Raw genomic sequence first — 22,047 nt, forward strand, 5'->3', positions numbered from 1 at the left:
GGAAGGGGCGCAGGCGTTTTCGTAATTTGAGATAACTCAAAGGTCTATTATGATTCAGACACGTGTATGTAAACGAAGCCAATGCCTCTCCCCGACTGGCCATCGTTGCTCCCGAGGATCTCAAGCAGAAAGGAGAGAGAGAAAAGAAGGAAACGGTGAGAAATGGGTCTCAAGGTATTCGAATAATGACGCCATTCGATTCCTTTGTTCTCTCTTAAAGTTCTTAGCTTTTCTTATCATTTATTGTTTACGTTAGATTATATTAATGGAGCGATTCGTGATCTGAGTTTGGTTGTTTTCTTGAAGAATGGTTTTGTTTGGTTTTCGCCTCCTCGTTCTGGATTTTTCTACGATTATTTTTAGTCTTTTGAGTTATTTTTTTGGAAAATATAAGAATAGATCGAAAGAGAGTTGGATCAGCCTTTTTTTTCTTGAAGAGATTGGATTGTTCTTGCGTGGAATTGGACTCCTGATCTTATGGCCTCAAGATTTTATGAATCTATTTTTATTTATTTATTTATTTGTTCATTATGTTCTAGATCTGGATCATTCATCGTTTTTGTCCTTCAATTATGGATAAAAATCAGATACTTTTCACTTGTCTAAGTCGATCATTATATATTTTTACTGTTACGATCTGTAGTATTCTTTTCGTTTAATAGTGAATTGACAAAAAAAAGAAAGGGAGGACTTAGCAGGGGACGTTAGAAAAGGAAAAAGGAGGCCGTATGCCTGTTCTTATGATGTCTTTGCTTAAAGGCTGTGTACTCCGTACTAAAAAAGAAATTCTCTTTAGAGTAAGATGAGTAATTAATTCAATCCCCCACTGGTTGTCCCCTTCTTCCTCGCATCAAACATTATTCCTGCTGAAGTTCGTCCAACCACGGGAATGGGAGGCTAAGTATGGCGTAATCGCCGACCAGTTGGCCTAGATTGGGTTTGTAAAGAAAAGCTTATGTGGAAGTGTCACTCCCCGAGCCGATGGCCCGAGCCGAGCACATGATAGAAGGCCGTACATCCTTAGGATTTAACCCCACAGAACATGCTAGGCCTACCTTCTGATTCATACACATGTCATTCCAACTTAGGCAGTGATAGAGATAAATAAACTAGCATTTATTCAAAAGAAATAGTCAACAAGCACTAACAATAAGAATGCATCAAAGTACACTGATCAAATATTTTCTAAATCCTAAGCTTCTCACTACTCGGTCCCATGCCCCGTCTACTTGGCTGCATCTGAAAAAAGATAGAAGAGAGGTAATGAGCTTCATAGCCCAGTAAGCTACCAAAATCTCTAGCAAGATCAAGTATATTACGCAAGAAATATAAATTTTGCATGATTTTTCATAAATACCAACATGCTAAAGAGTACATGAAACATATCATATCTATCGACATAGATTTCAAAATATGTAATGTATTTGGCCAAAAATATATTTTTCAAAACAAACAGGGATGAACCATCTATTCTCACTCTCCTAGTCCTTACGACTATGCTACGATTGACCCGTGATAAGCCCCGAAAGAGACTAGATCCTGATTACAATATGTCGTCCATTGGTCGTGTGCTAGTGATCACCTCACTAGAGGTTTGAAAGGAAACTAGGAAACGAGCTCTGAAATCACTTGGAGATACATGCTTCCATCAGCATGTGCCAGCGATTAGCCCTGACTAGCTAGGCTAGTGATCACTTCACTGGAGGCCCGAAAGGAAACTAGCTTCCGACTACAATACGCCATCAGCCAGCATGCGCTAGTGATTGCCCCACTGGAGGCCCGAAAGGATACTAGATCCTAAGTCTGTGTGATCATAGTCGGACTAGAGAGTAGCAAAATCAGAAAAAATAGGGGATATGGAAATTGGTCTAATTGAGCCATTTTGGACTTAAGTTGGCAGGCCCCAGTCGACTTCTGTCTTTCATTCGAAAAAAAAAGAGAGAAAGGGGCTCAAAATAGGGGATGCAATCACGATCCTCTGCCCCCCTTCATTGAACCGATAAGGCCACGGTAATCGTGGCCGGTGTGGACTCTAGGAGTTTGGCATGAAGCGGCTGCCGACCGTCCAAGCTACTCTCAACCGTCGTCCAATCCTCGGGTGGGGCGCAAAATTTGAGTTCGGACCTTTCAGGTTTAAAGATGCCCAGCCCAAAAACTCATCATACCCAAGGTAGCTAGGAGATAACTTGTCATGGAGTGAGTATTTTTCTAATCCAAACACCCATGTGGAGCGATAGGCCACAACAAGACCAGCCCTTCAGAGTCCTTTACTTGGACATACATATACATGTGCATCAGTCATGTACCTCCATACCTCTGCTCGGCACTCTGTCGAACTAAACACATGTAACAACCTAGAGTGTCCATAAGCAACCTATCTCCTTGGGTTAGCTGCAACTCTCATGCGCATCTCTGTGCTAAAGCATAGACTCTTCCCAAGAGTGCTCCGTAACTCAGCACCTCTATGCCAATGCTAGAGTTTCGCCCCTTAGGTAACATAGAGCCCAAGATCTCGTCTCACCTCAATCAAAATTAGTGCGATAACTAGATTTGGATCAATTATCAAAAGCTTCCTATTGGATTTAAGTTTAAGATACAGGCTAGCAACATTAGCACTAAACAAGCGACTAACTAAGATCTGAGATTGAAGTCATCATCTTGATGGTAGAGTGCCGATCCCACAAAAGATAATGACCAACCTTAATTCGAGTCAAATCATTATATGGCTATGAAGGTGATTCACGAAACGAACATGTAATGATGGGCTTTAGACAACATGCTATCATAAAGTATGAAAATGATTGGCACTGAATCATAAGAGCAAGTCTAAGAAGATAATACAGCGCTACCATAATTCCTATGTTGGAGTTGTAATCATAACAAGTTTTCTAATAAGGTAGCCCATATGTAATGAAGATTATAATTTAAACTTAACAAATTAGACTACGTTTGGCTAGTAATCAACTAGCCCTGGACTTGAGATGCTCAAAATCTTCCTTAGCATAGCCCACCATTGAAGAATCTATTAGAGAAAATAACATAGTCACATCACATTTAGCCTAAGAATCGGCATTATTCTTCTTTCATTTATTAATAAAAGTCTTCTTTAGCTACTTTTCCATCATAACACATTTTAAATCCTGATAAAGATTTTTGACTAGTTTTAAATGGCTCAATCAACCACACTTTTGCTACGCAACTCTAATCAACATGCTCCAAAATTCCTTAATGATTATGAATCATTTTTTATATATATAAAGTTCAAGCAAAGATTTTATCCTTACTTTCTAAGTACACTGAATCATGACTAACCCTCGAGGTAATTGCCATAGTTGTACCATTGTATGATCAAGTTATGATATTCTAAGTCCTATTTGAGCTAAGCCAACTCTAAATTTTTTTGACAATTCAATTTGAAATTGATCTCTCTTTTTCAAAAATATTAACTCTATGCTCCAATAAATTAAAAGATCCCAAAATTATCTTACTCATGAGCATATGCAACCCTCTTGAATATTTTCTTCTAGGTTAAACTCATTTAAGCCTTTTTTTTAATAATTAACATGAAATTCCATTAGCTTTTTACCAATGGCAGTACAAGATCCATGATCAACTCATAAACCTGTTTTTTTTTTTGACTTCACAAAAAGTCTACAAATTTGGTTCAAATATTTTTTAGAAACTCCACCAAGATATAGGCTCTATGATTTCACATTAAGATCAATTCCATCAATAAGAAAATATTTCTACTTGCAATATTGCAACCATATATGATCTTGTAAATCTGCTAGAGTATTGGAAATAAAGAGACTAGTCTACTTGACTTAGAGGATCCACTCAAAACATCGTAAAAAATTATCCATGATAATTATTTACTATTTTATCCTTTTAGAAATAATCTTTTTTGTTGTCCAGCTATGCAGCCCAAGAAGAGGGGTGAATTTGGTTTTTCAAAAACTTAGTGAGGATGATAGTATTATTTTGATGATTAACAAGCAATTATCTAGAGTATGTTATAAGTTAAATCGATACTTCATTTATAAGTCTATTACTCTCAGTATATTTGTATAAATTGATATAGATACATTTCATTGTTTATATGAATGAATCTAACCTTGAGATGCAGCAAAGTGTGGATTGAGTCGACCCAAAGGATGATTGGGTCGACCCCGGCACATCAAGAAAGCATTTGGCACACTTCTGCAAAAATGGCACAGATGAACAGTGAGTTGGGTCGACCCAAGGAAAGCATGAGTCGACCCAAACATCAAGATCCTCAAACAACTCAGAAAATGGTTCTCTGGATTTACTGAGAGGGTCGACCCAAGATAAAGTTGAGTCGACCCAAGCTTGAGTCGACCCAAACCCTGAGTGGGTCGACCCAAAGGCAAGACAGAACAGAAGACAGAAAAGATTCTCTGGAAATCCTGTTAGGGTCGACCCAAGAAGAAGTTGAGTCGACCCAACTGAACCTTGAGTCGACCCAAAGAAAGGTTGGGTCGACCCAAGTGAAGGAAGGCTGAATTGCAAGTTTCTGTGTTTCTGAGAGGGTCGACCCAAGAAAAGTTTGAGTCGACCCAAGTGAAAGTTGGGTCGACCCAAGGACAGGTTGAGCCGACCCAAACACGGGCAGAAGCATAACGGCTAGTTCTGCAGAAGTACTTTTTGTCCTTCCAAAAGTGAGTAACGGCTAGTTTTTGAATTCTAACCATTGGGGCTTGTCCAATGGATGTAGGAAACTATTTAAAGTGGCACTATTCATCAGATAGAACATCCTTTCCAAAGAATATCAAAGAGTACACAAGAAAGAGAAAGTGCCCTAATCTTCTTCATCCAAGTACTTCATTCAAGAATCAAAGAAAGGGGTTGAGCAGATTCAAAGAGTCATCAAGAGCTCCATCCTCCCTTGAAGAGGGAAGCATCCTTGACAAAGAAGAGAGAAGTCACTACAAGCGATAAATACCTTCTAAACTCTTCTTTGTAGATTACATTGTTTTATTTGCTCATCTAGGAGTTTAAATCTTCTTCCTTTATTTGTTAAACTACTTGTAAAGGTTGGTTGGTTAGCCCGCAAAACCAACGGAATAGGTTGATTGGTGAACCCGGAAAACCAATTGTAAAGGTTCGTTGGTGAGCCCGAAAAACCAACATAGGTTCGTTGGTGAGCTCGTAAAACCAACATAGGTTTTTGGTGAACCCGGAAAACCAAAGTGTAAAGGTTTTTGGATTGTGAGCCCGGAAAACAATCCAACTGTAATCCGCGGGATTATAGTGAATTCCCAAGGGGTCGCTTGGGGAGTGGACGTAGGTGCTAAGGAGAGCACCGAACCACTATATTTCTTGTTGTTTGTATTGTGAGTTGTTTAAGTTTACTAACTCATCATTTAACACAAGTAAGATAATTAAAATTAAAAGAAACCAATTCACCCCCCCTCTTGGCTTGTCACCTTGGGCAACAAGTGGTATCAGAGCAAGGTGCTCCAATAGTACTCATTGATCTCACAATCAAGAGTTAAAGATCATGACAACCCAAGTGGGATGTTCTATGAGTGACGGTCAATCCACAAATAGACCACCTCTATTTAATGGCACAAACTACACATATTGGAAAGCTAGGATGAGGATATTCATTCAAGCTTCAGACTATAAATTATGGTACATCATAACTAGAGGACCTCACACACCCACACTTAATATAGAGGGCACTATCATACCCAAACCAGAAATGGATTGGAATGAAAGTGATAGAAGATTGGCACAGTTAAATGCAAAAGCTATAAATGTACTTTATTGCTCATTAGATGTAAGTGAATTTAATAGAATATCTACTTGCATTACTGTTAAAGAAATTTGGGACAAACTTGAGGTCACTCATGAAGGGACCAATCAAGTTAAGGAGTCAAAAATAAACATATTAGTACACAAGTATGAATTGTTTAAAATGGAATCTACTGAGTCCATAACTGATATGTTTACTCGTTTTACTGAAATTATAAATGAGCTTAAGAGTTTGGGAAAGTCTTACACTAACTCTGAATTGGTGCGAAAAATTCTCAGGTCTCTACCAAGAATTTGGGAGGCCAAGGTAACCGCAATTCAGGAAGCTAAGGACCTTAACACACTGCAATTAGAGGAGCTTCTAGGATCACTCATGACCCATGAGTTGACAATGAGGCAAAATTCAGAAGATGAGGTTAAGAGAAGAAAGCCCATTGCCCTAAAGACTACCACCCCTAAACAACAAACTGAATCGGAAGATTCAGATGATGATGATGAATTTGATGAAGAAGGGATGGCTATGCTTGGAAGAAAATTCAGAAAATTTATGAGAGGTAAGAATAGATTTTATAGAAAGAAACCCTTCCTCAAAGGTAGCTCAAGCAAAGAAAAGGGTAAAGACAAAGAAAAGGAAAAAGAAACTCCTATTTGCTATGAGTGTAACAAACCCGGGCATTATAAGATAGATTGCCCAGATTTGAAATGGATGGCAAGAAAACTGAAAAAGAAGAACTTCATGGCTGAATGGAGTGAAAGTGAGGAGTCAAGTTCGGAAGAGGAAGATCATCAAGAGACGGCCCCAATGTGTCATATGGCCAATGACGATGAGGTAGATGCTGAACTTGACTGTGATTTTACTGTTGATGAATTACATGATGCATTCTTAGAACTCATGGAAGAACATAAGAAACTAATCAATAAAAATAAAGTTCTAAAAGAAGAAAATCAATCTCTTGTCAAAGATAAGTTAAAACTATCTCATAACTATGAAACATTAAGTAGAAAACTTACAAACGAAACTAAGAATCTAATTGCTGAAAATATCAAGTTAAAAGAAGATGCTGAAAAATATAAATCCTTGGTAGATAAGTTTACACTTAGTTCTACCAAACTAAATATGATTCTTGATAGTCAAAAAGCTGTATATGATAAGGCTGGTTTAGGATATAAAACAAATAGGAAACAAAAATTCTTAAAGAACATTTTTGTAAAAGCTAAAAATGAAAATATTACTTGTCATTGCTGCAATAAATTAGGACATAGAGCATATGAATGTAACTATAGAAAGTCCAGTCAAAACAAATTAAGTAATAATCAAAAGATTAAATTAAAAAAAGTTTGGGTTCCAAAAGGAACATCAAGTACTAACCCTAAAGGACCCAACATAGTTTGGGTACCTAAAGCTCTTTCTTGATCTTGATTGCAGGGGTGTCTTGCAGCTGATAAAGTGGAAAAACGATGGTATTTAGATAGCGGCTGTTCAAGACACATGACCGGTGACGTAGATCAATTTGTCACCTTGGAATCAAAGAAGGGTGGAGTAGTAACCTATGGAGACAATGGTAAAGGGCATATCAGTGGAAAGGGTAAAATTTTCATTACTCCATCTATTTTTATAGAAAATGTCTTATTAGTTAAGGGATTGAAACATAATCTGCTTAGCATAAGTCAATTTTGTGATAAAGGGTTTAAAGTCACATTTGAAGCATCTGTATGCATAATCACAAATTCTAAAGATAATAGCATTGTACTTGTAGGACAAAGGCAAAGAAATATTTACTTGGTAGATCTTCATGATTTAGACAAGAAAAATGGATTATGCTTAATTACTAATGAAGAAAAGAAAAATGAAACAAGTTGGCTTTGGCATCGTAGACTAGGACATGCTAGTATGGAATTAATCTCAAAACTAGTCAAGAAGGAATTAATAAAGGATGTGTCAAAATTGATTTTTGAAAAGGACAAAATCTGTGGACCATGTTCTTTGGAAAAACAAACTAAATCATCTTTCAAATCAAAGAATATAGTATCAACAACTAGGCCTTTTGAACTTATACACATGGATTTATTTGGACCCACTAGAACTGCGAGTCTAGGAGGGAAGAAGTATGGACTAGTTATTGTTGATGATTTTTCAAGATATACATGGGTTTCATTTTTGGCACATAAGAATGAAGCATTTTCAGAATTCTTGAAACTATATAATAATATCATAAATGAAAAGAAACTCACCTTAGTAGCAATTCGAAGTGATCATGGTACTGAATTTGAAAATCAACACTTTGAAGAATTTTGTACTAAAAATGGTATTTCACATCAATTTTCAGCACCTAGAACGCCTCAACAAAATGGGGTTGTTGAAAGAAAAAATAGGACATTGGCAGAAATGGCACGCACGATGTTGTGTGAGTCAAATCTTTCAAAGTACTTTTGAGCTGAAGCTATAAGCACTGCTTGCCATATTCTAAATCGAGTTTTAATACGACCAATAACCAAGAAAACTCCTTATGAACTTTGGAAGAATAAGAAACCAACTGCTAAATATCTTAAAGTATTTGGATGTAGATGTTTCATCTTAAACAATGGCAAGGAGGATCTAAGTAAATTTGATGTCAAGTCAGATGAAGGTATCTTCTTAGAATACTCCACATCTAGCAGGGCATACAGAGTATTCAATAAAAGAACTCTAGTAGTGGAAGAGTCAGTCAATATTATATTTGATGAGTCTGATAGTGAGTCTGCTAGGAAAGAAAATATTGTTGATGATGATACAGGAATTATCGACTTTGAAAAGTTGAATATTGATGACGTGCCAATTCAAGATAAGGGAGATGATTGTGTGCCACCACAATCCCAAAGCTTGCCAAAGGACTGGAGGTATGTATATGGACACCTTAAAGACTTAATCATTGGTGATCCATCTCAAGGGGTAAGAACTCGATCATCTCTTAGAAACTTAAATGATTATCTTGCTTTTGTTTCACAATTAGAACCTAAGACTTATGAAGAAGCTGAAAAAGATACTAATTGGATAAATGCCATGCAAGAAGAATTAAATCAATTCAAAAGAAGTAAAGTATGGACATTAACTGAAAGATCAAAGCATAACTCAGTAATTGGAACAAAATGGATATTTAGAAATAAATTAGATGAAAATGGGTTAGTTATAAGAAATAAGGCTAGACTTGTAGCTAAGGGATACAATTAAGAAGAAGGAATAGATTTTGATGAAACATTTGCTCCTGTAGCTAGATTAGAGGCTATTAGATTACTTCTAGCATTTGCATGTTTCATGGATTTCAAATTGTATCAAATGGATGTGAAGAGTGCATTCTTAAATGGTTTTATTGAGGAGGAAGTATATGTAGAACAACCTCCTGGTTTTGAGAATCATGAATTGCCAAATCATGTGTTTAAACTACCTAAGGCATTATATGGATTAAAGCAAGCACCTAGGGCTTGGTATGATCGATTAAGCAAATTTCTGCTTAATAATGACTTTAGTAGAGGAAATGTAGATAAAACTCTATTTCTCAAAAGAAAGGACAAAAATCTATTAGTGGTACAAATATATGTAGATGACATAATCTTTGGTGCCACAAATGATACTCTTTGCAAAGAATTTGCTGATTTAATTCATGGAGAAATCGAAATGAGTTTGATGGGAGAACTAAGTTTCTTTCTAGGATTACAAATCAAACAAACTAAGGAAGGCATTTTCATTCATCAAACTAAGTATACAAAGGAAATACTAAAGAAGTTTGGGAATGAAAATCATAAGGGAGTAGGCACTCCAATGAATCCTACTAGTAAGCTAGACAAAGATGAAAAAGGGAAGAGTATTGATATTAAGCTCTATAGAGGACTAATTGGATCCTTGCTCTACCTTACTGCTAGTAGACCCGACATCGTATTTAGTGTAGGAATATGTGCTAGATACCAATCGGATCCTAAGGAGTCACATTTAAGTGCTGTTAAAAGAATCCTTAGATATTTAAGAGGAACTACCAATATAGGATTATAGTACTCAAGAGACTCTTGTCTAGATTTGCTTGCATATTCAGATACTGATTTTGCCGGATGCAAATTAGATAGGAAGAGCACAAGTGGCACATGTCAATTCTTAGGAAATAACTTAGTATCATGGTTTAGCAAAAAGCAGAATTCAGTGGCACTGTCCACAGCTGAAGCTAAATATATAGCTGCTGGTAGTTGTTGTGCTTAAGTACTATGGCTTAAGCAACAACTAGAGGACTATGAAGTTAAGCTAGATAATATTCCTATTAAGTGTGATAATACTAGTGCCATAAATCTTACTAAAAATCCAGTTCAGCATTCTAAAGCCAAACACATAGAAATAAGGTATCATTTTATTAGGGATCATGTGCAAAATGGAAACATATGTATTGAACATATATGCACTGAAAAACAATTAGCCGACATATTTACAAAACCTTTGAGTGAAGATAGATTCTGCACGCTAAGGAGGGAATTAGGCATATGTGATCCTTTTTATTGAAGAAATATAAAAGGGAGCAAGTAGTCTCATGATACATTCCTTCAATTTCAAAAAACCCATGAAACATGAGTCATACTTGTTATCTATAGATTCCTTACTCATGTATCATTGTCCCAGAAAGAATTTATAAGGATTGGAAGCAAGAAAAATTTTTAGAAGCAAAAAGGAAGAGAAAAAAAAAATTCTGCACTTAGGTCGACCCAAACCAGATTAGGGTCGACCCAACGTTGAGTCGACCCAAGAAATTTCTTGAGTCGACCCAACGTCGGGACCCCACTGTTAAAAGGGGGACCCGAGAGCTCTATTAGGGCACTGTTTGCCCTTGTCCTCTTCTGAATACTTTATTCCCCACTCTCCAAACTCCTCCAAACTCCTCCAAACAGTAGATTACCTTAAGATTTTGGAGAAATGGGACCCAAAAGAGCCGTAGCCAAGAGATCCGGAAGAGTCTCACGGATCCAACGTGAGGAAAGGCAACCTACGGAGCCATCTACAGTGTCTCCACAAAGTGAGGCACGTGCGGAGCCACCTCCTCCTCCTTCCCCCTCAGTTATACTTGCAAGATTTGCGGGGAGACCAGTTACAACGGGGAGAAGGATCCATTCCGAGTTCTTTGATCAAGAAGGGTTCCGGTTGAGGGAATGGATCCAAAGGCAAGGTTGGGAGTATCTTTGCTCCCTAGATGTGATGATCTACCCCGGATTAGTTCGGGAGTTCTATGCCTTCCTTAAAACTGGAATGGGAGGGCTTATTTCGGAAGTTCGAGGAGTTAGGGTTCGAGTTTCCAAGGAAAGTTTGAGTGAGCTACTTCATCTTCCCTGCGAAGGAGCCACTCCGGAAAAGCCAGAAAACAAGATGAGAGCTCTGCAGTTGATTATGGAAAATGAGGACTTTGACTTCTCAGAAAAGGTAATAGCAAGCTCTTTATCTGCTGAAATGAGATTATTGCTCAGTATCATAAATAGAATTTTATTTCCAAAGAGCGGGAGATTCGATCTCATCACAGAGCGAGATCTAGTAGTGATGGAGTATATTATTCAGGGTATTTCCCTGAATCTCCCGGCCATGATACTGAAGCAGATGAGGAAAGTAATCTGCAACTCCAGAGTATCACTACCTTATGGTATGATACTCACGTTGATTTTTCGACAGCACGGTATATCTGTCGAGGGGGAGGCATCTAGGAGTCTGCTTCATACTGACACATACACTGCACGGACACTTATACGCATGGGATATGAGAAAGTGAACGGGCAGTGGATTAATACTGGAGCAGGGATTCAGGGTGAGGCACCAGAGGGTGATGCACCAGATCATGGAGACCCTATCCCTGAGGATGAGGAGCATATGGATCATCCTACTGCACCTTCGGAGGCTGGACCATCGTCATCTGTTCCTCCGAGAGATACAGATGAGTTCTGGAGTAGGATGACTGAGATCATGTCAGCTCAGGCGAGGACTATCACTGACGGGCTGACGAGCAGATTAGATAGTATGTCAGCTCAGGCGAGGACTATTACTGATGTGCTGACGAGCCGACTGGACATCATGTCTGCTGAGATCAGTGATCTGAGGCAGCAGATAGGAGCACTCCGGAGAGAGAGAGACCCATGGACCATCTGTGCCACAGGCTGCTGAGTCAGAGATTTTGGCACAGAGTCATCCAGCTCGTCGTGCTCCACGCCAAACACAGTCTCACCAGGCTCGACCTCCCCTCGCCACGTACACTAGGAGGATGAGGACTAGATCCCAGCCATTAGATACTCCCTAGGCTGATATTAGCATTTCTGTTTAGAGCCTAGGCTAGATATCTAGTTCTCATATGTATTTTGTGTTTATCATGTATCTTTAAACTTTGACTGAGGAACATTGTATTTGCTTTTGTTTTTGACATGAATGTACTAAAATGTTCCTATTTTGATCAATGAAGTTTGAATGTTTGTTATTTTTTTTGTGTCTTTTTCCATGCACCTATTTGATGATAACAAAAAGGGAGAGAAGTAAAGAAAGAGTAATAGGGGGAGAAGTAAAGATAGAGCAATAAGAGAAGCAGTAAAGAAAGAAAGAGAAATAACTTGTAAAACAAATTGAAAATCATATACATCCAAGGGAGAGCAATTTGTAACAATGAAAATGATCAAATCAAATATTTCTATCAAATTTCAGAATTTGGCACATAGAATTTCAGAATTTGGCACGCACCTTTCACACCTCGATACATAACCTGAAACTCATATTTTAACTCAAATTTTTGGAGTTTCATCTTTAAAGAATTATAAATGAAAGGATGAGCAATTCAAAAAGTCAAATTGGCAATATTTGAATGATATAGGGGGAGACTTCACTCTTATATTTTGAAAAGCTGAATTTCAGCAAGTTAAGCCCTTTTAAAACTAATTTTAAGATAAGTATCAATAGGCTCATACTCTTTATTTTGTAATCATCAAAAAGGGGGAGATTGAGGATGATAGTGTTATTTTGATGATTAATAAGCAATTATCTAGAGTATGTTATAAGTTAAATCGATACTTCATTTATAAGTCTATTACTCTCAATATATTTGTATAAATTGATATAGATACATTTCATTGTTTATATGAATGAATCTAACCTTGAGATGCAGTAAAGTGTGGATTGAGTCGACCCAAAGGATGATTGGGTCGACCCCGGCACATCAAGAAAGCATTTGGCACACTTCTGCAAAAATGGCACAGATGAACAGTGAGTTGGGTCGACCCAAGGAAAGCATGAGTCGACCCAAACATCAAGATCCTCAAACAACTCAGAAAATGGTTCTCTGGATTTACTGAGAGGGTCGACCCAAGATAAAGTTGAGTCGACCCAAGCTTGAGTCGACCCAAACCCTGAGTGGGTCGACCCAAAGGCAAGACAGAACAGAAGACAGAAAAGGTTCTCTGGAAACCCTGTTAGGGTCGACCCAAGAAGAAGTTGAGTCGACCCAACTGAACCTTGAGTCGACCCAAAGAAAGGTTGGGTCGACCCAAGTGAAGGAAGGCTGAATTGCAAGTTTCTGTGTTTCTGAGATGGTCGACCCAAGGAAAGTTTGAGTCGACCCAAGTGAAAGTTGGGTCGACCCAAGGACAGGTTGAGCCGACCCAAACACGGGCAGAAGCATAACGGCTAGTTCTGCAGAAGTACTTTTTGTCCTTCCAAAAGTGAGTAACGGCTAGTTTTTGAATTCTAACCATTGGGGCTTGTCCAATGGATGTAGGAAGCTATTTAAAGTGGCACTATTCATCAGATAGAACATCCTTTCCAAAGAATATCAAAGAGTACACAAGAAAGAGAAAGTGCCCTAATCTTCTTCATCCAAGTACTTCATTCAAGAATCAAAGAAAGGGGTTGAGCAGATTCAAAGAGTCATCAAGAGCTCCATCCTCCCTTGAAGAGTGAAGCATCCTTGACAAAGAAGAGAGAAGTCACTACAAGCGATAAATACCTTCTAAACTCTTCTTTGTAGATTACATTGTTTTATTTGCTCATCTAGGAGTTTAAATCTTCTTCCTTTATTTGTTAAACTACTTGTAAAGGTTGGTTGGTTAGCCCGCAAAACCAACGGAATAGGTTGATTGGTGAACTCGGAAAATCAATTGTAAAGGTTCGTTGGTGAGCCCGAAAAACCAACATAGGTTCGTTGGTGAGCCCGTAAAACCAACATAGGTTTTTGGTGAACCCGGAAAACCAAAGTGTAAAGGTTTTTGGATTGTGAGCCCGGAAAACAATCCAACTGTAATCCGCGGAATTATAGTGAATTTCCAAGGGGTCGCTTGGGGAGTGGACGTAGGTGCTAAGGAGAGCACCGAACCACTATATTTCTTGTTGTTTGTATTGTGAGTTGTTTAAGTTTACTAACTCATCATTTAACACAAGTAAGATAATTAAAATTAAAAGAAACCAATTCACCCCTCCCCTCTTGGCTTGTCACCTTGGGCAACACTTAGCAAATAACCACTAAGTAAATATGCAAGGAAGTAAAGTAAGGAAAACAATAAGGCAAGCACAAGAGATTTATAGTGGTTCGGTGCCAACCTTGGACTTACATCCACTCTCCAAAACCTCTTGAAAATTTTACTATAATCTATATCCCAAATTATAGCCCAGTTGTTTTTCGGATTCACAACCAAACTCGCTTGATTTTATCAGATTAATCAACCCAAACCTTCACCGATTGTTTCAACTTTCAACCCAATTAATTTTTTAGGCCAATCAACCAAAATCTACCTCGAGCCTATCCTAGGCTCAACACAATCCAATTACAGGTATGGATGGAGCTCTCTTCCAAGTATCAGTTGTAGAAACTTGTTACAGCAAATGATAGAAAGAATTAAATGTTGTTACAATAAATACAGCTCCAAGATAGTAAATACAAAAACAATAAATGGAGCTACAATAGGTTGGTTGACTTGAATGCTTCTTGAAGGCGCTTCACCAACTCTCTGAGGTTGAGGATGTGATCTTTCAGCTCACAATGAAAGGTCTAAAGAATGATTTGCTCGTTGAAGCTCTCTCTTTTTCTTTCTCTCTTGTTCTTAATCGATTTTCCTTTGTGGCATTTGAGCTTGTTGTTTTCTTTGGTATTCTCATGCATTTATACTCTTTGGAGATGGTTGGAATAAATTTCTAGCCATTAGATAGTTAATAAAGTCATTGAGAGAGGAAAACAACCGTTTAGATTTGAAAAAAAAAACTAGCCGTTGTAATTGTCAGGCACAAAGGGGTCGACTCAAAATTTTCAGAAGTCAACTCGTGATCTTCAGGAGTCTGCTCGAGCTTGCTTTTGTTTTTGCTGCGCTCTGTCTTTCGTCTGTGGCGCTTATGGAACCAGCTCTCTCAGTTCAGGGATCGACTCGAGATTTTCAGAAGTCAACTCATTGATTTCAGGGGTTGACTATTCAACAGACTATTTTTTACTGCTTTTTGTTTTTCCACTGTGGTTTTTCTGGGGTCGACTCTAGCTTTACTGGAGCCGGCTCGTGAATTGTATGGGCCGACTCGCCAATACAGTGATTTTCTTAGCTCTCTGTCTTTTTTTTTTTGCTATTATTGGGGTCGACTCGTCTCTGTATGGGCTCGACTCATGCTAAGCAAGAGACAGCTCGAGTAGTTCATAGGTCGACTCGTCAATATGATGAATTTTTTGGTTTTCTGTCTGTCCTCTGAGACTATTGTAGGGTCTACTCGCAGTTTGTTGGAGTCGCTCGTGAAGATGCTACAATCAGTGATAGTGTGCTGGGTCGACTCATTGCAGGCTTGGGGTCGACTCTTGAGGTAGCTCAGGGTGAAATCTTTTGTGCATGTATGTGAGCTTTCAAGGAATGTTTTCATGGCTTTTTAAAGTTTGTTTCTTGATGTGAAGCTTCAGATGGGTGATCTTCTTTTGAGAGTGGCTGAAGGCTTTCTTCTTCGCTTTCTGAAATTTTATCACTTAAACTTAAAGCAAATGGATTAGTCAATTCGGTCGGGGTGAACCAATAGAGATAGAAGAGAGAGTGACAGTCAATTCGGGTTCGATCAGGGGCTTGGGTTTTGATTCATTGGCGATGTAGCTAAATCACTGCACCCGGTCCATGGATCTAAGGCCAGTTGGGCTTTTGGGTCTGATCCACTTGGTTTAGATCCAATTAGGGGCATGGCCTATTCAGTCTAGGTCGACCAAAATAGAAAAAGAGAGACTTGACCTAGGTTTACTCAGAGCTTTGGGTTTGGTCTGTTGGTGATCTGGATCAATCACTATATTTGGTCCACGAGTCAAGTAGAGAGAGAAAAGAAGGGTTTTTCTTTTTTTAATTAATTACAAATTGAGAAAAAATGGGAAGAAAAAATAGAACAAATAAGAAGAAGGGGGTGGAAACAGAGAGGAGGAAGAGAGGGGAGAGAAGGAAGAGAAGAGAGGAAAGAGGAGGAAGAGAAAAGGGATGGCGGCGGCGGCTGTGATGGTGGCTGAGGGACTGGTGGTGGCGGCGGCAGCTGTGATGGTGGCGGCGAGGAGTGCTCAATGGGTGGCTGTTGGCGATGGTGGTGGCCGATGAAGGTGGCAAGGCCGAGAGGTCTCCGTTTGGCTCAACACAGGGGGTTGAGCTTGGGTCCACCCGGGGGAGGTGAGAAGAGGGAGAGAGAGGCAAGGCCAGGGTGGCATGGCTTGCGGTGAGGCAGCCGCGGCCCCCATGTGCAGCGGCACTCTGACCGTGCACAAAGAATAAAGGGAAGAGGAGAGGGGCAGGATCCCTAGATGCCTTGATAGCGTATCTTTTCCTAGAGAAAATGTTGTTTCGATAATATTTACTACAAACATGAGTGTTATATACATGCTTCTTTCTTGATATCTACTTGTCAATTGCCTGGGGACATCCTACAATTCTCCTAATACACCAAATATCACTTTTATGATTGAGTTTACTACACTTGTCCCCAAGCAACAAGAGTTTTTCTGTCGAAATCATGGGATCTGATATACCCAATATATGCTAGTTGAGATGTATTTTATTCTTGATGTTGTTGTTTATGCATCAGATAAGACTCCTGTATATGCCGAGTTTTGAAGCTTTATTGCAGGAACAGTTCCATGCTTATTCCTTAGGCCTTTAGTTGTCACTACATCTTGGCTTGTAGTGTGAGGGCATTCTTCAAAACCTTCCTAGACAACTAGGTTGGGAGTGGCTGTTCTTTTATTGTGTATGTGAGGGTGAAGATTGGCAGTATATTTATATCAATGCAATTAATTCTTGATTGTCGAAGACTTCTATGGATTATAACTATGTATAATCAAGAGTCTTAACACAAACCCTCACTTCTATGGATTATAACTATGTATAATCAAGTGTCTTAACAAAAACACTCCCTTTTTATCATTTTTGGGACCTCTTTATGTATCTTTTCTCCTCCATCCTTCTATCCCTTTTTCTATTTGGCTCTCTCCTTCTCCCTCCTGATTCATCAAGATCTCTCTCTAAACCACAAATTCTTGTAACCACATAGGTAATTTTTGGATCCAACATGAGTGTCCATCTTCCACAAACACAAATTCCGTTTTTTCCTCTCCTTGCTGGAATAGCATATCTTTTCCTATAATATTATAAGCACTCAAAATATGAAATCTAAATGCTGCACATGAGTTTTGTTCCTTTTTTGAACTTTATGTGCTAGCTGTGTCAATATGTCCTACAATTCTTCACCAACAGCACAAACTGTTTTTATGCATAAACTTGATTCTTTCCAAGCTATGAGTTTCCTTGTCCCTGTTCCAAGTCATGAATTTCAAGATATACAATATGTTAGTTGAAATGTGTCTTGTATAGGATCTGACATGATATAACTATGTTAGGTGATTTTGGTTATGCATCAGATCAGACTCCTCTATTTACACCAAGAGTCCTGCTTTTTGTATGTGCAAACAATTAATTAATCGAATGCCATAATGAATCTTCTTTTGAATTTTTATTGCAGGAAGAATTTGAAGAATATGCTGAGAAAGCTAAAACTCTCCCTGAAAATATTACCAATGAGAACAAATTAATCCTGTATGGGCTTTACAAGCAAGCAACTGTTGGACCAGTGAATACCAGTATGGCTTCATTCTTGTTATATTAGTTGATAAGTATAAAAATATGTATGCATATAGTTAGATATTATCTCCCTTGTGACATATAATTTGATTGCTTTTGTTTAGCATAGTCGCTGGTCAGTATTTCTTGTAGCTCTGGTTTCTCAGTTATAGCACCGAGTAGCGTCCTCTTGGCTCTCAACTATAGCACCCACTGGCTATCCTTTCTCCTTGAACTAATCCTTCAATGGAGCCCAAACTAGCTAAGTAAATAATTGATTTGTGTAAGGACAGCTTTACCAACACCCATAACTCTCACCATCATGTCTTCTCCCAGTTTTTCCATTGTGGCATGTTTTTATTTTAGTTTGTTAGGTGGTAGGGGGTTAGCTTTACTACAATTTTACTAATAATAATTTCACTAGCATGCGAAGATCATATAACACTCGGTCTTATGTGTGTTGTCCATTCCCTACATGCATTGTGTCTGTTCTTATTCTTCAAATCACTGCTTTGGTGTGTAATATCTGAGATAATGGATACAATCAGTTAGCGTTACCTTTTAGCATCAATTTGGAAGGTAGCACAGTTCCAGCTGTATGCTCATTAAAATTTCATTTCTATTATCATGGTTTCTGTTTGGTAATTGACCTTATATCCTCTAGTTCTTCATCTCTGCTTCAAATAATGACCTGCCACGCTGTCACATTTTATCACCTTCATGAAATGAGTCTTCATGCTCAGACCAAAAATAAGCTATTCTACGTGGCTGTATTAAATTGAATAACAAAAAAAATAGCAGGGAGGTAGAGATAAACAAAAGCTATAGTTGTATTTTTCTAGAATAATGAGCAGACCTAGAAATCCAGTAAAAGCAAGGGAATCAACAGGCACCCCAACCTCTTCAACTGCATTAGGTAATACATTCCCCAATTCAACCATGTAAGGTCTGATGACCAATTGAATGAAAGAAAGAAGAGTTGTTGTCGAAAAATTAAGGACTTATAAATCTTCAAAAGAACAAAAAATGTCAGAAAATTGGCCTAGGAGAACAGTGTCGTCAAACAAAAGCTTCACAAACAATACTTTCCTTATGTTAGACAAGATTTACATAGCATTGTCTCCTCCATTAAACTGCCATCAGCCACAAATGCAGCAAATGCAAGAGCTAATGATGTCAGAACTCAGATATGCACTGGCTGTGCGGGCAACAGGGTTGTCAAAGATAGCTTTTTCGCACGATAGCAATGACTTATAGTTATTTATCTTCCCTAGGCTTCCAGTCCAATTTGATGGAATAAGAAATGAAGGGCTAAGCTCAATGCCATAGCAAGTTGCTGTTGCCATTGTTGCAATCTGCAAGATTCTAAAGCCATCATCATCAGCCTGCATGACTGCAATATACGGTATCTATTAAACCAAATCACGTGAAAGTTTTGTAAAATCAACCATAATAACTAATGCTACATCCGATTCTCTACTTTACTTCCATGTCATTCTATGTAACAGAGCATTCTAATAACCCAAAACAACATGTAACCAAAACAAAGAATGGGATTAAATGACTACTATAACACAATTAAAGGAAATACAATAATAAATAATCAAAAACATTCATTAGAGAAGCAGCTAAGCACAAATAAAGACACATGATGGATTTGTAGAAGTCGAAAAAATATGGATATACCTTAGATATGTCTAAGATGGGGAAAAAACCACGAAAAAGAGGGAGAACATCAGCTATATGTAGTCATCCAATGTAGCATTGGGCTTAAGAAAGAAGCCGCTCATCAATGCTATTGTTCCAAAAGTAGCAATGCATAAAATTATTGTGCCGACGTATCCCCAAGGCGTGCTCAGTATTATAGACTCAAACTGAAGATCCATTTCTGCCTTTGGTTGCACCATGCAGACTTAAACTGAAGATCCATTTCAGCCCTGTGCAGTCCATTGTGTGACCGAGCGAGAGGGAGAAGGGGAGAGGAAGAGAGAGAGAGGAAGGGGAGCTGGAGCTTACTGGCGATGCAGTGAAGGGAGAGGGAAGAGGTTGGTTGGCGGCTGCGAAACAGGGGACGACCCTATGCCTTCCACTGCGCCGAGAGGAAGAAGAGGAAGAGAGGCTAGGGCTTACCGGCAATGCAGTGGAGGGCGGTGGCGATACTTGCCATCAAGCTTCGCCGTCTCGGTACCGGACTCAATATCGGTGCCGTGCTAGCACAGTGACGGTACGGTACAATACGGAATTTTTTTGGCATACCGAGTGTCGGTACGCCATCCGTACCGGATATCGGTACCGAACTGGTATATTACGGTACTCCCCGTCTACGGTGCCTGCCATAAAGAAAGAAGATGAAGGAAAGAGAGATGAGGGAGGGCTCTAGCAGCTTGCCATTTGGGTAGGGGAGGGTTGGTAATGCCGCGGTGGGGTCAGTGAGGCTGTTGGCAACCAACACAAGGGGAAGAGCGAGCGAGAGAGAGAGAGAGAGAGGGTAAAGAGAAATAGGGAAGGGAGGCATCCATTCGAGCATGCCAACATAACTATGGCCCCCAACCAAACTTTTCCTTAGATGGAGAGCAGGTGCGACCTGCATTGCTAACCAAGGGTGGTGAGGGGAGGCATGTGCTGAGGGGAGCTGAAGTCTCCTTTAGCGTAGTTGTATAGATTTGACCTGAATCTTCTCTTTTCTTTTTTACCTGAATCTCCTCCTGCTCTTCTCTTATTACCTAAATCTTCTCTTGTTCTTCTCATGTTACCTTAATCTTGTTTTTTTTGCAGGCCGACCTGGCATTTTTAATATGAAGGATAGGGCCAAGTGGGATGCTTGGAAGGCTGTCGAAGGTACTAAAATCCACCTTAAAGACATGCTAGCCTTTGTATCTAAGTTTTGGCACATCTTGACATATATATGCATAATTGCTTATTAGTGTCAATGACATCTACAGGGAAATCAAAGGAGGAAGCCATGAGTGACTACATCACCAAGGTGAAGCAATTGCAGGAAGAGGCTGCTGCCTCTTCCTGAACCAGTCTCTGATGCTGCCTGAGGAAATGGCCTCTACCTGCTCTCCTCTGTGGTATCAGCTAGACCAGTGGGGTATCTAGTTTGAAGTTTGAATCATGCAATGGATGTTATGTATTAGCCTATGTGAATTCATTTTCTATCACGAACAATGAATAATGCTTCCTAATCTTGCTATCTATGTTCTACACTAGCACTGCATTGCTTTTCTGCTTGATATGTCTCCGCTTATTTGTGAGCTTAGTGAAAAATTTCTTCCACTTAGTTTCAGAAATTGAAATATCAGCAGAGCTCACTGGTTCTGCTTGGGTCTGGCTTGTTGGTGCACTTCCTCTGAGGGAGGCTGAAATAAGACATATGGTTTCTCTTACCACATTTTCTCTATTTTTTGAGCTTGCCTGAATTGTTATCAGCCACGTTTAAATTTTGGGTCATAACACAAAAGATTGTGAAAGCACAAGCTTATGATATATTGGTTGATGGGAAGGACTTTGAAAGCTTAGAGGGTATTAGGTTCACATTTGGAGAGGAACAAGCGACTGATTGCAGTGGGATGGCATCTTGTTCGGTTTGACTGTTTATGAGTATGGTGCATGCATCATGTGCAGCTCATCTGTCTTCTAATTTTTCCAGTTTCCAAAGAATTTCTTGAATAATAGGGGTAAAAGTGTTTTTTATGACTATAAGATTTGATTTTGAAGTGGAGAGATTTCATGTTGGATTAGTGAGTTTTGGAGTTGAGTTGAAGGAAATTTCTAATGGAACTCACAAAGCGAGCATATTGTGAGGGTTTAGGATGCGGCATTCGTCATAAATCTGGCTAACGGCCATGTTTATTTCAGAAGGTAGGGTATGTTAACTTGGTTGTGTCTCTCTTCAGCAGTTCAGTCTTAGCTTATGCTGAACAATTTCTTGAATCTAGACCCAACATTGGATGTTAGGTTTACTGACAGCGGGACTAAAACTAACAGTAAAATAGGGACTGCTATTTGGAAGTGTATTTAGGCAACTAGGTCCTCTATCAACTTGCCGAAGGCAAAGAGGAGAAATCTAGCAGTTTTCTATATAGAAAATTAAGAAGGATGACATTAAGTTCTTCAATGTGAACGTTCTGTGTGAAACATTAATTTGCACAAGCACCGGCTTCTGGCCCGATTTCTCTTCAAGAT

The 22,047-nt window shown here is 39.0% G+C and overlaps 1 protein-coding gene across 1 annotated transcript; it reads left to right on the forward strand.

Moving 5' to 3' along the window:
• The first annotated feature begins 20 nt into the window (after positions 1-20).
• On the forward strand, positions 21-21,142 carry LOC103695933 (acyl-CoA-binding protein). The gene is made up of 4 exons (XM_008777383.5): positions 21-174; positions 17,762-17,879; positions 20,635-20,697; positions 20,802-21,142. Exons 1-4 carry the CDS (start codon positions 163-165, stop codon positions 20,879-20,881), a joined length of 273 nt encoding a protein of 90 aa, XP_008775605.1. The 5' UTR covers positions 21-162; the 3' UTR covers positions 20,882-21,142.
• The last annotated feature ends 905 nt before the right edge of the window (positions 21,143-22,047 follow it).

This window comes from Phoenix dactylifera, chromosome 16 (assembly GCF_051530095.1).
Source record: "Phoenix dactylifera cultivar Ajwa chromosome 16, Ajwa_hap1_PhDact_Kaust_v1.1, whole genome shotgun sequence".
Taxonomy (NCBI): Eukaryota; Viridiplantae; Streptophyta; class Magnoliopsida; order Arecales; family Arecaceae; genus Phoenix; species Phoenix dactylifera.

Bases quoted from the DNA above. Each gene is read 5' to 3' on its own strand.
- LOC103695933 (XM_008777383.5), top strand. The intron at 17,880-20,634 runs GTATGGCTTCAT...TTTTTTTTGCAG, and splicing joins TGTTGGACCAGTGAATACCA to GCCGACCTGGCATTTTTAAT. The intron at 20,698-20,801 runs GTACTAAAATCC...TGACATCTACAG, and splicing joins TGCTTGGAAGGCTGTCGAAG to GGAAATCAAAGGAGGAAGCC.